Here is a 14131-nt window from a genome sequence, read left to right as displayed (position 1 = left end):
ACCTCCAGCACTTATTATACAGAAGAAATTGAAAGGTTCACTTGGTTCACAGCACAAGACATTCTGCACATTAACCTAGTAAATGTTCAGTATGCAGAAACAATGTAATACTCTGGAAACACAGTATATTCTGTCACTGCCCACTCAGAAATCCTAATTCTTGATTTAAGAGCATTAACCCCCTCCACACCTTCCCCCTCCCCCATATATCCCATCTAGTTTACAAGTATAACTATATATAGGGCAAATGACAGACATCTTGCACACAAAATAAAAATATTGTTCAGGGTGTACGCTTTACTTTTCTAAAATATGCATGGTAATAGAACTGGACCTAGTAACCTCTAAAAACCAAATGCATTTTGGGTTTATTCCCCATGTAGCACATCTTTCAATGCATCTGTAATTAAAAATAAGTATCTGCATATCCCAATCAGTAGTCTATTTTGTTTGGTTTGAAAAACTTTGCTCACATAAAATACAATTTGTTTACACTATAATAAGATGAATTTAGGGCTCATGAAAGGTACCATTGACTGCACTGAAAACTGAATTCCTCTGTTTTTCCCACAGAGCATGCAGGAGCAGCTTCTGCACACTGCTCCACTGATAAGCTTTAGGCCATTCCTGGAGGAACCTGGCAGGCTCAGCAGAGAAAACAAACATTGTGGTAGCCAACGAAGTTAACAGCTGTTGTGTGGACACCTTTGTCCACCAGGAATTATTGTAGACTGAATCAGCAAACTCATTTCACATAGACTATGTTCTAACCATGTCCTATCAGGGTCAGACTCAAATAAGCAGCAGTGAAAATCTACATTTTCAAAAAAAAAAAAACAGGAGTACTTGTGGCACCTTAAAGACTAACAAATTTATTTAAGCATGAGTTTTCGTGAGCTACAGCTCACTTCTTCGGATGCATAGAATGGAACACACAGACAGGGGATATTTATACATACAGAGAACATGAAAAGGTGGAAGTATGCATACCAACAGGCAGAGTCTAATCAATTGAGATGAGCTATCGTTAGCAGGAGGAAAAAACTTTTTGAAGTGATAATTAAGATGGCCCATAGAAGGTGTGAGGAGAACTATTTCACATTTGGGGACAATATATATTTGTCCTCACCCACAACTATTTCACATTTGGGGACAATATATATCTTCAAGTCAGTGGCACTGCTATGGGTACCCGGGTACCCATAGCAGTGCCACTGACTTGAAGATATATATTGTCCCCAAATGTGAAATAGTTGTGGGTGAGGACAAATATCACAAAGTTCAGCCACCAGGTTAGCCGTGATATTCTATGCATCCGAAGAAGTGAGCTGTAGCTCACGAAAGCTCATGCTTAAATAAATTTGTTAGTCTTTAAGGTGCCACAAGTACTCCTGTTTTTTTTTGCGGATACAGACTAACACGGCTGCTACTCTGAAATCTACATTTTCAGTTACCTATTTCTTGAGCCATCTCAGTGATTTAGGTTTAGATTCTGCAATCCCTGTTCTGGCAAGACTCCTGGTGAAGCTAGGGAGAGTCTTGCCTGAATAAGGTATGGATGACATATTAGATTAATTCCTGGCCACATTGAAGTCAACAGGAGTTTTGTCACTGACTTCAGGAAGACCAAGATTTCACCTATGGTCTTTAAGCATTAGCAAGCAAATTTGATGATTAAGAAAAAGAATGGACCAAATTCTCTGCTGCTTTGGAAACTCATCTTCTTGCAATTCGAAGTGGACAGACACATCTTTGTACTGATGTTGGATTAAAGCTCAAAAGCATGAATGAATTAGGCCATTTCTAACCTTAATTACAAATTAAGGTTAGAAATGGCCTGCCGCCCCATTGAAGTTAAAGGCTCCACGAAGTAACTGAGCATGGAATTTGACTTGTGACATTTGGACTTGGATGCTCAATACTAAAATATTGTCTTATTTGAAAGTGAATTAGGAAGATGCAAGTCTTTGTACCACCAACACCATGAGAGATTTAAACAGGGTTGAAAAAGTTAATAAAGAATGTTACTTGAGACACCATCTTGGGAACTTCCAAACATTCTTACTGTACCTAACTGCCAATCTCTGAGGCCTTTTTGCTATGGTGACTGCATTTTTTTCTGTTAATTGATATTAGGATCCAGTCCTTCATTCCTTGCACATCAGTTGGTTCTCTATCTCACTGCAGCTTCAACAGGAGTTCTATGTGCATAAGAGTTTGATCTGGCATCCCTTAACCAGAGGCAGTTCTACTAAGAAAGTAAATGATTTTTTAAATTTCTCTTTTTATGGCATTACAGTACAAGTTTGCTCTGAATTAACCTTTAATTCAATTAGTGGAAAGTGTAAGGTTGCCATATGAATGGCATATTATTTATCCTGTCTTTACTTAAAGTTGTATTTATTTCTCATTGTTATAGAAATAGCATTTGTGAGCAGAGAGCCAAATCCCAAAAATACTACCAGGACAGTGCTTTCTACCGCAACTTCAATACAACTACTCAGAGCAAGCGTCATATTAATTTGTAGTTGCAGGACCAGGCCTTAGGGAGGCAGAAGAGAATAATCTTTTAAAGTACTTGATCAGGCTGCTTTGATAAGTATTCAATTATTTATACATGACATAACTCAGGGTAGAACTTTGTTAATTAGAGACTGATGGGACAGAATAGCCTAACTCCAAAGCTACTACATTGTCAGAGCTCATTGTTACAGACTCTGGTTCAACACTTGCAGTCTCCAAAAATATATGTGGGGGGGACGAGAGAGTTGTCTGGCAAAAAATAACTGAACAATGAGTCGGTATAAAACAATGAATTAATACATTCAATACTAGAATCGAGACCACAATATTCTTTTAATACAAAAGATCAAATTATGGAGCTAAAGGTCTAGATTATAAGCCAATTTGAAAATATGAAAGTCTCAGTTATTAACTCTATAAGGGCCAAAATCCTGCTCACCTTATTCATGAAAACTTAATAGGACTACTTGTATTAGTAAGGCAATCAAGATTTGGCCTACCTCAAAAATCTTTTGTGTGTGTGTGTGCGCGCGCGCACACACACACTACAGAATAACACACCATTGTTGCAAGCAAAGATTGTGTCAAAAAAAACAAACAAAAAAACCTGAGTGGTATACATATAGTTTAACAACACCCAAAACAAATTAAGCGTCTCAAGTGGGCACAGAAAGCACAGTCTGTACGACATGCAATTCTGTAGATGATCTATTTATGAAGAGGAACTATAAAGCTGTTTTGTAGACTGTCGTCACATGAAGTTCTGCAAGGTGATATGATAGCAGACAGCACTGGCTTAGAGTTTCAAATAAAATGTATTATTGCCTTCCACACATATGCAAAATTAACCCATTTGTATCAAAATAATGCTGCTATAACAAGTGCTGTTACCTGACTTTAGAATTCCCTTTCAATTACAGTTCTATAACTGCTTTCATGAACAAGATTATTAACATAAGATATTAGCACAGCTCATGCAGCATCACTAAAAGATGGTGGGTTCACAGCACACAAGTACTTGAGCTCACCCTGCATTGTGTCATTAGGGATTGAGGCCTGGATACACAAAGGGATTTCAGCATTGCCACACTTATTTTTAGGCACCCAGAAAAAAAAAATCTACAGGAACAGTGCTAAGTCTGGGCTGCAGGGAGGTGTCTTGCTCTGCACAGATGATCCCCGAACCAGAACCCCTCTCCTGGAGTCAGGCAGCTTAAGCACCTATGTAGCTTCTCAGGCAGCTGCCTCGCTCCACACAAAACAGCAGAACCAGTGTCATGCCTACCCACCTGATTGCTTTAACCACTGGACTAAAAGATTTGCCAGTGATGAACCTGGATCTCCCACAATTCCCTACTCTGCCAGAGTGGGGAAGAAAGGATTTGAGCAGGGGTCTTCTACCTCTCAGAAGAGTGCTCTAACTGCTGAGCTATGGGATATTCTGATGTGGTGCTCCCTCAGTCTCTTCTCTTGAAGTAGTTCCATGTGGGATAAATAATTAAGGTGATTGGAGCCAGGAGACAGGACCTATGGCCTCCCACCTCCCAGGTGAGTTCCTTAACTACTGGGCTCAGTTGAACAGTCATTGGGTGCATGAGCAAGAAAGAGACACTGTAACCCAGTGGTTAGGGCACCCACCTGGGAAGTTGGAGACAGAGAATCCAATCCCCCTGCTCCAATCACACTTTCATTATTTATCCCCAATGGTACAGCTTCTACAGGAGAGATTGAGGAAGCCCCCACATCAGCATATCCCACAGGTAAGGGCTCTAATCGCTAAACTGAGAGGTAGAAGACCCTGTTCAAATCCTTTCTCCCTGCTCAGGCAGGGAAGGGATTGAACCTGGGCCTCCCACATCCTAGACAGGTATTCTAACCACTGGACTAAAAATTCTAATCTGGCTACCACCACTGTCATCCTGGCCAGATTTTGAATAGGATTTGACCTGGTAGGTAGCTTTTCAGTATACCTACTGGACCTCCTAAGAAACATGTACTCTAAAAAATATATATAGGCATTGAGTGAATTTCAGCACCTACAGGATTCAGTGAGAGTTTTGTGGATCACAGTGGAGGCAAAAACCAGGATTTAGGTGTCTAAATCTGGGATTTAGGCACCTAAGTAGCTTTGTGGATTGGGGCCTGAGTGATCAGTGCTTTCCTAACTCCCCCTGGAAACACAATGGGAACTGTGGGGTGCTTAATAGCTCTCAGGATAAGTGCCTTGATGAAGATTACACTAATGAGGCTATACTTTAAATGAGAAGTTGGCACAGAAGGTTTCTGGTGATGGTTCACGTGCATGGAAGAGTCAGATGTCATTTTTTGACAATGAGGGACTAACTCTAGAGACCCAGCCAAAAATATTCCCTAATAGCCAAACTGTGTATGAGCTGTTGGCTCTGCCAACCAGAGGCGGCTCCAGGCACCAGCACGCCAAGCATGTGCCTGGGGCGGCAAGCCACGGGGGGTGCTCTGCCAGTCGCCGTGAGGGCGGCAGGCAGGTTGCTTTCAGCAGCATGCCTGTGGAGGGTCCGCTGGTCCCGCGGCTTCGGCAGACCTCCCACAGGCGTGCCACCGAATCCGCAGGACCGGGGACCTCCCGTAGGCAAGCCGTCGAAGGCAGCCTGCCTGCCATGCTTGGGGTAGCAAAATACCTAGAGCTGCCAACAATCAATACACCTCTACCTCGATATAACGCTGTCCTTGGGAGCCAAAAAGCTGACCGCGTTATAGGTGAAACCATGTTATATTGAACTTGCTTTGATCCGCCAGAGAGCGCAGCCCCGCCCCCCCGGAGCACTGCTTTACCAGGTTATATCCAAATTCGTGTTATATCGGGTGGCACTATATCGAGGAACATTAGGAACATTAAACTTTTCTGTCACTTTCTGATTCAAGATATGGAGTGCATAAAATCTGCCATATTGAAATAAATGATATTCAATACATTTCCAATAAAAGTGATACTGAAGGTATGTTCACAACTTAAATTGCTTTTTAAAAAATGTATTGAGTATCAAAGGAGTCATTTGTTACAAAATTTTCTTCCTCCTCTTCAAATAACCTCTTTATACTAATCTAAATTGCATAAACTCTGTACCTCTGGACCACACAAGACTAACAAAGAAGATTTTATGTTTCTGGGATACTACAAGTGTAGTATTTTATGGTTAACACTGCTGCAAAACCTTTTCTCAGGATATTGTGAAATGCAAATTCTCAGCTGAAAGACACACTGGGCAAGATACAGAAAATATACAACTCACCAATGCTGCCACCTGCAGAGTATTAACAAGTGCTATATTGTTAAAGTCAAATGCATAGAATATCATTCATCAAGCCTTTTCAGTTCAAGTTATTATGTATATGGTATATGCAAACATCATTCCAATATAAGTAATAAAAAGGGAGGAATATAAGCCAAATATTCCACAAGATTTTTTTTTTTTTTAAAACCAAACACCACGCAGCTATGTCAGTTCAAGGTTTTACTTTTCCTTTCAGTTAAAAATATTATAATTACAAGTCCTTCTGTGAATAAACTGATGCAGCCACACTGTCATCTGTGAAGTTTTTCACTACAAGATCGTTGATCTCGTTTTACTTCCTACTCTGTAAAGTTTATGACAACTCATCCACCTCCATTATACATGTTCCTGTATCACATCAATTCATTTACTTTCTACTTCTAAATGCAATACAGAAAATTCTACACAGATATAAATATTAAATGATATGTTGAGTTTTAGTTTAGAAATGCTTAGAACAGTAAAACGACTGGAAGAAGTGTGCTGTGACAGTAGCACGGCATACATGAATGAACATGTACCAAACATCAATTCACTCAGATACTGGCAATCATTTCCTAATTTGTATTGCAGTTCCTAATGAAAGAATGCAGTTCACATGTTCATAGACTCATTACTTCAATGGCAGCTTTGTCTGCTTAAGGACTGTAGCAGCTTGCCCAAAATCATGCAAATGTGTCTAGTATAAAAACTCAGAAATAGACTGTCAATTTACTCACAGAAATGCCTAACAGTCACTCTGAACAGTATTAAGCCCAGATTCTGCAAACACTTAGATCGGTAACTCTACTAGGGATATCTCAGTGGTTTGAGCATTGGTCTACTAATGTAAGTTACTCACATGGCTAAGCATTTATAAGATTGGGCCAATAGTGTGTTTTTCTTAAGAAATTAACTTGTATTTTCCTTTTAACATAGGACTTGCTTGACTTTCATTCTGAACTGATTTTGTTTTCTGTGTTTGAACATGTGTGCACACCTGTAAAATGGGCAGATATGAATCCAGCACAAAAATACTGACACCTCTTTGGACATCATTTACAGCTTAACTTTTTCAGCTATTGAAATCAGGGTGCATTCATCATCAAGACACTGTAACTGATAGACAAGAGCAGTAAATGCGTCATCTTGAGCTTTCCTAGTACAAAGGAGCCAACCCTGAAATGTGTTAAATACTGTAAACCTTAGAGTGAGCAAAAAGAAGTGCTTCTCCAGGTGAAATGTCTACATCTCAAAATAGTTATGGTGCCATCTCCGTCAAAGCGAAGTAGGCAGGTCACAGGTGAAAGGCAATTGCTGTACATGCTGGTCACCATGAAGAACATGATCTCCCGATGATATCTGGAATACATCCCCCACCTGCCAGTACACGGAGCCTAATAGTTTAGGCTCTTCACAGCTAATTAGTGCTAAATTATTCACATCTAGGGTCTCTCTTTGTATCAACATGTCAATTTATAATGCTGCTTGCAACTGTTTTAAGTGATTCATTCTCCCCTTAACTACTAAAAAGCCACTAAAGCAAGCTGGTATTTAAGTTTAATTTCCCATGTCACTTGTCTTAAAGAGCAAAAACAAAAAACAAAAAGTTTACCATCACTATAATCATCTTGATTGCCTCCTCCCCAGCCAAAAAACCCAAACTCGCCCATAAATCTTCATCTCCCACTAGCTCTGGAAACGCTGCCTACCCTACATGTAGGGGAACTGCCATACAGCCAACAACACTGGGACAGAGGCGGTCTTCCTGGCTGTCACGTTTCTCTCCTCTCCTCTCCTCCAATTTCAGGCAGTCCCCATGGGAAGGAGACAGCATGAGGGGTGGGGGGAGAAAATCTAAGTATGAACCACACTCAAAGGAAATGCAGCAGGTAGAGGGTGGGGGAGGGAGCCAGAGAAAAGTCCCTGCAGCCTCTGACACCGGTTGCACCTCGTGGGCTCCTGCCCCCCCCCCCGCTCGCGGCCACCAGCGGAGCGGAGGATGCCCGGAAATGCCCCCTCGCCCAGGGCAGCAGCAGCCCGTCCCTTACCGTCCCAGCTCCGACTCCAGCTCGAAGTAGTGCGCCAGGGTGTCTTTGTTGGAGCCGTCGATCCAGTAGTCGGGCGCCCTGCCCGCGGCGGCGGCGCTGGAGGACGAGGAGGGCATGGTGACTTTCAGCATGGCGGGACCCCGCTCCCCGGCGGCGGCCGCCCCCTCGGGCCAGGCTGCGGAATCCGAGCGCGAAGGCGGCGGGGCTCGGCGCTTCCCCCGCCTCGCCCTCAGCAGCGGCCGCGGCTCCTCTCCAGCGCGCGGCGGGGAGGTGCGGGCTGGCTGGCGGAGGAGCCCAGCGCTGCCAGCAAAACTTCCAGCCGCCGCCGCCGCAGCTGCCGCTCTGCCAGCCGCCCGGGAGGGGCAGGCGGGGCCGGGGCCGGGGGCGGCAGCAGCAACACACCCCGCGGCGGGGAGCGGGAACCCCCAGCAAAGCGGCTCGGTCCTGGCGCGTGGAAGGTGTGAGCGAGCGGGGGCATCCAGGGGCGGGAGCAGCCTTTAGAGCCGCGCTGGCGGGTTCTTTACGTGCCGGGCTGCCGCTCTCAGCGCCAGCCGCTTCCCGTTAAAGTGATGCTGGAGTCAGTCCCGGGATCGGCTGGGCGAGTGCAGAGCCTGCCTCTGGCATCGGGCCTCTCTCTGCCCGCCCGTATGTGAGCTCCAGCCAGTCCACCAGGGTACCTGCCTGCCGCGCCGCGCCGCCTTTCCCCGGGGCCCTAACGCGCTCTGGGTTCCTCGCCAGCCCTCACAGCACACTGCAAGGTGCCCTGTCAGAAGGGAAGCAGCACTGTAAGAACCTAACGCCCCCGGCTGTTTCTTCTCCCCTCCGCTAGCTCTGCCCCCGAGCGACTGTTAAACTACAGATCAGATCTATTTTTTCCGATTTGCTTATTGTTACTAAAATCTCTTGATTATGAATCGAGTGTTTTTCTGCCCTTCACTCATGTTGGAAAGGAAAATTAACTGGGGAGTTTCACTCCTTCCCCCCTCTAGTGAGTTTCACTTTCAGATTCTTGTGCAATGCTATAACGCTACAAAGTCTGGGTTGCAAATACCGCAAGAGACTGGTTATAAACAAGGGGAGACGTGTGTACTGTTTTCGTTTACATTCATAGCACCGTGTCTTTGCTTTGAGCACCAGTACTAAAAGTTGTCTTCACTACGTGGCAGTATCTCTTTAACTATACATGATTACACTCCAATAACAGCTGCCCTGATTTACTGCACTGCTACATTAAAAACACACCACTGCATTTATAGCCCATGGAGACTGAATTGGGCTCTAGGTCTGAGGATATTTACAGATGTTTAATGTTATTCACATGAATAAAGGCAAAAGTGTATTTGCCTTATCAGGGCCTAAGTGTGTATTATAGCTATACTAAAAATATTGTTAGAGTAGATTGGCTTAAGAATTAACAGGGAAAATTTAGTCTTTTCAAGTTAGATTCCCTTCATTTTTGGAGCACAAACTTGGTGCTAGAATTGTGTCCCTATTTACTTCTATGAAAAGTTATATATAGGTTCTTAAAGGCTTTTAGATGAAGTTTATGACTGTGTCTCTGCCTCAGAAATATAGGGTTGATTCGGTAATATTTTAGATTAATTTGGGGCTTTCATTAATGCAAGATAGGCAATTCTAGACTCAGATGAGGAAAAAAGACTTTTCTACTTTAGTAAGCCTCAAAACTTATGCTCATTTAAAAAAAAAGTGTAGATGGTTTTCCAGGGGGGAGGCTAGGGCTCCAGCTATGCAGTCTAGGAGAGATGCACTAACCTAGGTGTGCAGCGTTTCACCAACCCCAGAGTGGAACTGGTAGTAAGAGTGTAACACACGTGCATAGGATTTGTATGGTTTGATTTTTCTTTTCCCCTCTGTTGAACTTGAGAGAGAGAAATTTTGGAAAAGGATTAACAAATGTCCAGAACAGACAGTAAGAGAGAGAGAGAGAGACCTTTCCCTGCACAAAACCAATATAAATTACTCAAAAGCCCAAGGCAGGTTGTCCCAGTGGTGCTGCCTCCAAGTCTGCATCAGTGATATGCATGTAAATACAACAAGTTCATTATATTCCTGGCTTCAGCTCCCATGCAGAAGTATCTACTTAAAGGCAGTTTCTCCTGGTGTAATCATGAAATAAAAATAGTAGCAGTTGTGTATACCCAGCATGCACATGTCATGCCATACCATGACAATTCTACTCTCCTCCACACCCACTTTTACTACCATGCAGGCAGATAGGTACATTGTAAAACATCCTACATGCAGACCAGTTTAGCTTGTGCACCAGAAGTGATGTGCAATATGTCCTCCAATATTGAACCATGATCTGATAAAGTTTTTAAAACACAACTATCCTGGTTCACAGTAAGGGGAAAAGGCATGTTGAACATTGTGTTAATGTGTTTTCTAACCCAATTCATTTTCCCCACTACAGACCAGTCCCCATTCCAATTCCCAGTTCCATTTCTGGGGCAGCACAGCTACAGATTGCCCCTTATACAGAGTACTGCTTAAAGGCACAAATCTAGTCCTATAAAGCAGCTCTCTTCTTCTCTCTCCTCTTTCTCTCTCCCTATTTCCCATCTCTTTCATAGTTCCCAAGTGACCAGTGCTATTATTAGAATCAGAGATTCAAGGTTAAGTCCTCAAAAGCTAGACAAAAAAAGCAAAAGGTCTTGCCTACCCTTAAAAATAACCTATTCACTAAATGGGTTCTCGGAAAAGGGATGCAACTAATAGGGCTTTTTCTAAATAGTGGGATCAAAACAGGGAAATAATACTGTCTCTTCTGAGTTGACCATTTTGGATTAACAGTCAGTGTTGGAATCCACATGATATTTTACATTTAGTGTTTTTAAAGTTTAAATAGAGTTGCATAAAAAGTAGCAAAGACTCCAGCACTGTGAAGCTAGTTTTCAGAAAGTCATTCACAGGCAGAAGGCCAATGGGCTTTCCTCTCCAATGGCTTGGTGTCCAGAGTACTCACCATAGCAATTGTTCAATCATCCGCAGATTTGGGGACTTCTACTCTTTGGAGGTCCCCATCTGTTTATGCCTCATCCCAATTCTCCAGCTTGCTGTTTCCAACTAGCTAGTCTGGAACTTTTCTACCTAAAGCTTCCTGTTGCTAGGAGACATTTTGCCTTTTTTTGTGACATCTTGTTGCCACAGCACCTCTTGTGAGCAGAAGCACAAATGCCCAAGCATGGCCAATGACCACTAAAGACATGCAACAGTGGTACTTTATATCTTCTCTATTTTTGTATCATTTAATTAGGAGTTTGACTAAACAGAAATATTAACAGATTGTATGACCCAAAGAACATACATGTTCTCATTATTTTACAGTTATTTTGTTAAGACCCTGTTTATCCAGGCACCCATAAACTGAGAGATTCCTTCATCCAAAAGGTGTTATTTGAATTAAAGTTATTTACAGGCATTAATATGATCTTTATCACAACAGTATATCTGAACACTAACTTGAATTAAGCCACAAGACCAAAACCCCATTTATCCAAAAGCATTTGATTTACCCTTAAGCCATTGGGCAGAGTCACAGTGGGTGGACAACCTAGTACTTTGAGACTTCCATCCTGTTCTTTGGAATCTCAGCTTTCATTTTAAAGAGGCCATTGTTGAAATGGTACTTTTATTCTGGAATTAGTAGTTACTGCACCCTCTGCTCAGGAGTGACAGAACTAGAGAGGCAGAGGAGAAGTGAGAGCTGATCTGTTTCGTTTCCACCCTTGTGTGTCATTTTCTGTAAACTGCATGCATGCAGGGGAGGAAATGAGAGTAGGACCCAGAAGGGCTGCAGAAGCTGCCATGGTACCTGGAATCAGGCTGGGGATCAAGTAGGAACATCCCCTACCTGCTGAGTCTCAGTAGCTCCCCTCACTCAATATGCAGGGCATCAATCCTGCTTATCTTCTGTCCCACCCACCCCCACCTCGGCCTCCCCGTGCAGAGCACATCTGCCCCATATTTGAAGTGAGCTTCGGCTACCTCTGCCAGAGGCCCTCTGCAAATGTAGGCAGGCATCACTGCATCAGATACAAGTGGTCCAGATTGTCAAGCTTTTCTTCACCACAGGCAGAGTAAGAAACAGAACTTTTTAAATAACAGAAGCAAACTTGGGCACATGCTTATTTGCCTATGTCTTAATTTAGTTCTGCTCATGGGTGTATCCAACCCCATTAAGGGGGAGCCCAGCAGAGCATGTGTGATCATATTTTGAACATCAGCACTCTCTACTGTGACTGGGATCTCATTTTGGCATCTCAAGTCAGTAGTTCTTGGTTTGTGGGTGGCGTTTAGAAGAGTAACGCTATTCCTTCCACTCCTCCCAATTCTAGCCCTGCCTGAAACTTCTGTCTGGCCAGATAGAGCAATCCTATCAATGCCAATACATTGTCCCCTGTGGGATCCTGAAAAAAATCCTTTCAATACATCCTATGGCACTGCTATACTTTTCTAGATGTTGCACTGCCGCTGCTTGTTAAGAAAGAAAATGCCTGCTGCAGTGTCTATCATATGCTATGCAAGTAAAGCAAGCTAGGTCTTCAGATAAGAGTTGCCTCAAAATATTGGTCTTTTCTCTAAAGCCACTTATGATTCAGAATAGTTCAGGTCAGGAGATCCTGTAAAAGCTTCCCTTTCCTTTCTGTAAAGGGACACACACTGTCCCTATCCTCAGATGCCCCAGGCACCTCTAAGACTCCATTTAGTGGCAATTCGGGTATGTAAATAAACACACAAAGACCAATAGAGTTACAATGTTATATATGGTTCTTCCCTACCTTTAGCCCTTTCCCTCAGGGCCAGGAAAGAGTGGTAGTCTTCCTTCCTATAGATCTCTACACTCACAGAGCTCAGCCAGCCCTAGTTACTCCTCCCCCAGTACCATCTTTCTGTGTCCTTAATAAGGACAACCTGGGGAATTACAAACCGGTCAGCTTAACTTCAGTACCAGGAGAGGTAATGGAGCAAATAATTAAGCAATCAATTTGCAAACACCTAGGAGATGATAAGTAACAGTCAGCATGGATTTGCCAAGAAAAAATCATGTCAAACCAGCCTAACAGCTTTTTTTGACAAGGTAACAAGCTTTATGAATATGGGGAAGTAGTAGATGTGGTCTATCTTGACTTTAGTAAGGCTTTTGATACTGTCTTGTATGACAAGGAAAATACAACCTAGATGGAGCTACTATAAAGTGGGTGCAGAACTGGTTGGAAAACTGTTGCCAGAGAGTAGTTATCAATGGTTCACAGTCAAGCTGGGAGGGCAAATAGAGTGGGGTCCCACAAGGATCAGTTCTGGGTCTGGTTCTGTTCAATATCTTCATCAATAATTTAGGTAATGGCACAGAGAGTACACAAAGTTTGTGGATGATACCAAGCTGGGAGGGGATTGCAAGTGCTGTGGAGGATAAGGATTAAAATTCAAAATTATCTGGACAAACTCGAGAAATGGTCTGAAGTAAATAGGATAAAATTCAATAAGGACAAATGCAAATTACTGCACTTAGGAAAGAACAATTATTTGCACACAAACAAAATAGGAAATGATTGCCTAGGAAGGAGTACTGCAGAAGAGGATCTGGGGGTCATACTAGATTACAAGCTAAAGATGAGTCAACTATGTAACGCAGTTGCAAAAAAAGCAAATATCTTTCTGGGATGTATTAGCAGGAGTATTGTAAGCAAGACACACAAAGTAATTCTTCCGCTCTACTCTGAGCTGATTAGCCCTCAACTGGAGTATTGGTGCCATCACGATCCACAAAATCCACTTGGCTGCCACCTAACCCTTCAGTGCCTAAACTCACTCGATGCTTAAATATCCACTGTAAAAGTTCCTGCTTTTAAGTGTCTGATGCTTGTCTCACACCTAGCCCCAGTGCAATCCAGAAACCAAGGGAAGATAGATGGAGGAATGCCTGTAGGCCTCAGTCCAGTAGGCTTCCTCAGAACCTACCTAGCCTCACATAAAATGGCCAGCTGGGAAGAGGAAACAAGCTTCCTCAATCATAACCTTTAGTCCAGTAGTCAGATAACGCACCTGGGATGTGGGACATAGACACTGAATTCCTGCCTCTGCCTGATGAGGAGATGAGATTTGAACAGGGATCTCCCAGCTCTCAGAGGAACGCCTGATCACACTCTCTGGCCCAATAAACAATATTCAGCTATTAAGTTAACAATTATTATTCCTAAATTAACAATATTAAGTTAAAATGGAAGAGCTTCAACAAGCTCAATT

The 14131-nt window shown here is 43.0% G+C and overlaps 1 protein-coding gene across 9 annotated transcripts in view; it reads right to left on the bottom strand.

Moving 5' to 3' along the window:
* CAMK4 (calcium/calmodulin dependent protein kinase IV) overlaps positions 1-12706 on the bottom strand; it is a 277800-nt gene extending 265094 nt beyond the window's left edge. For 2 of the 9 annotated variants that reach the window (XM_039543578.1, XM_039543580.1), the window contains exons 1-2: positions 10851-10978; positions 7865-8627 (exon numbers count right to left, since the gene is read on the bottom strand). In XM_039543578.1, coding sequence (XP_039399512.1) covers positions 7865-7995 — 131 coding nt within the window. In that variant the 5' untranslated portion in view covers positions 7996-8627; positions 10851-10978. Of the gene's footprint in view, positions 1-7864; positions 8628-10850; positions 10979-12666 lie in introns of those variants that run through there. The other 7 variants (XM_039543579.1, XM_039543581.1, XM_039543587.1 and 4 more) reach the window with 6 other exon arrangements.
* Positions 12707-14131: the final 1425 nt, after the last annotated feature.

Source organism: Mauremys reevesii, linkage group 6 (genome assembly GCF_016161935.1).
Source record: "Mauremys reevesii isolate NIE-2019 linkage group 6, ASM1616193v1, whole genome shotgun sequence".
Lineage (NCBI taxonomy): Eukaryota > Metazoa > Chordata > Testudines > Geoemydidae > Mauremys > Mauremys reevesii.
The sequence above is the reverse complement of the archived record's forward strand: the minus strand, read 5'-3'. Positions and strand labels throughout refer to the sequence as shown.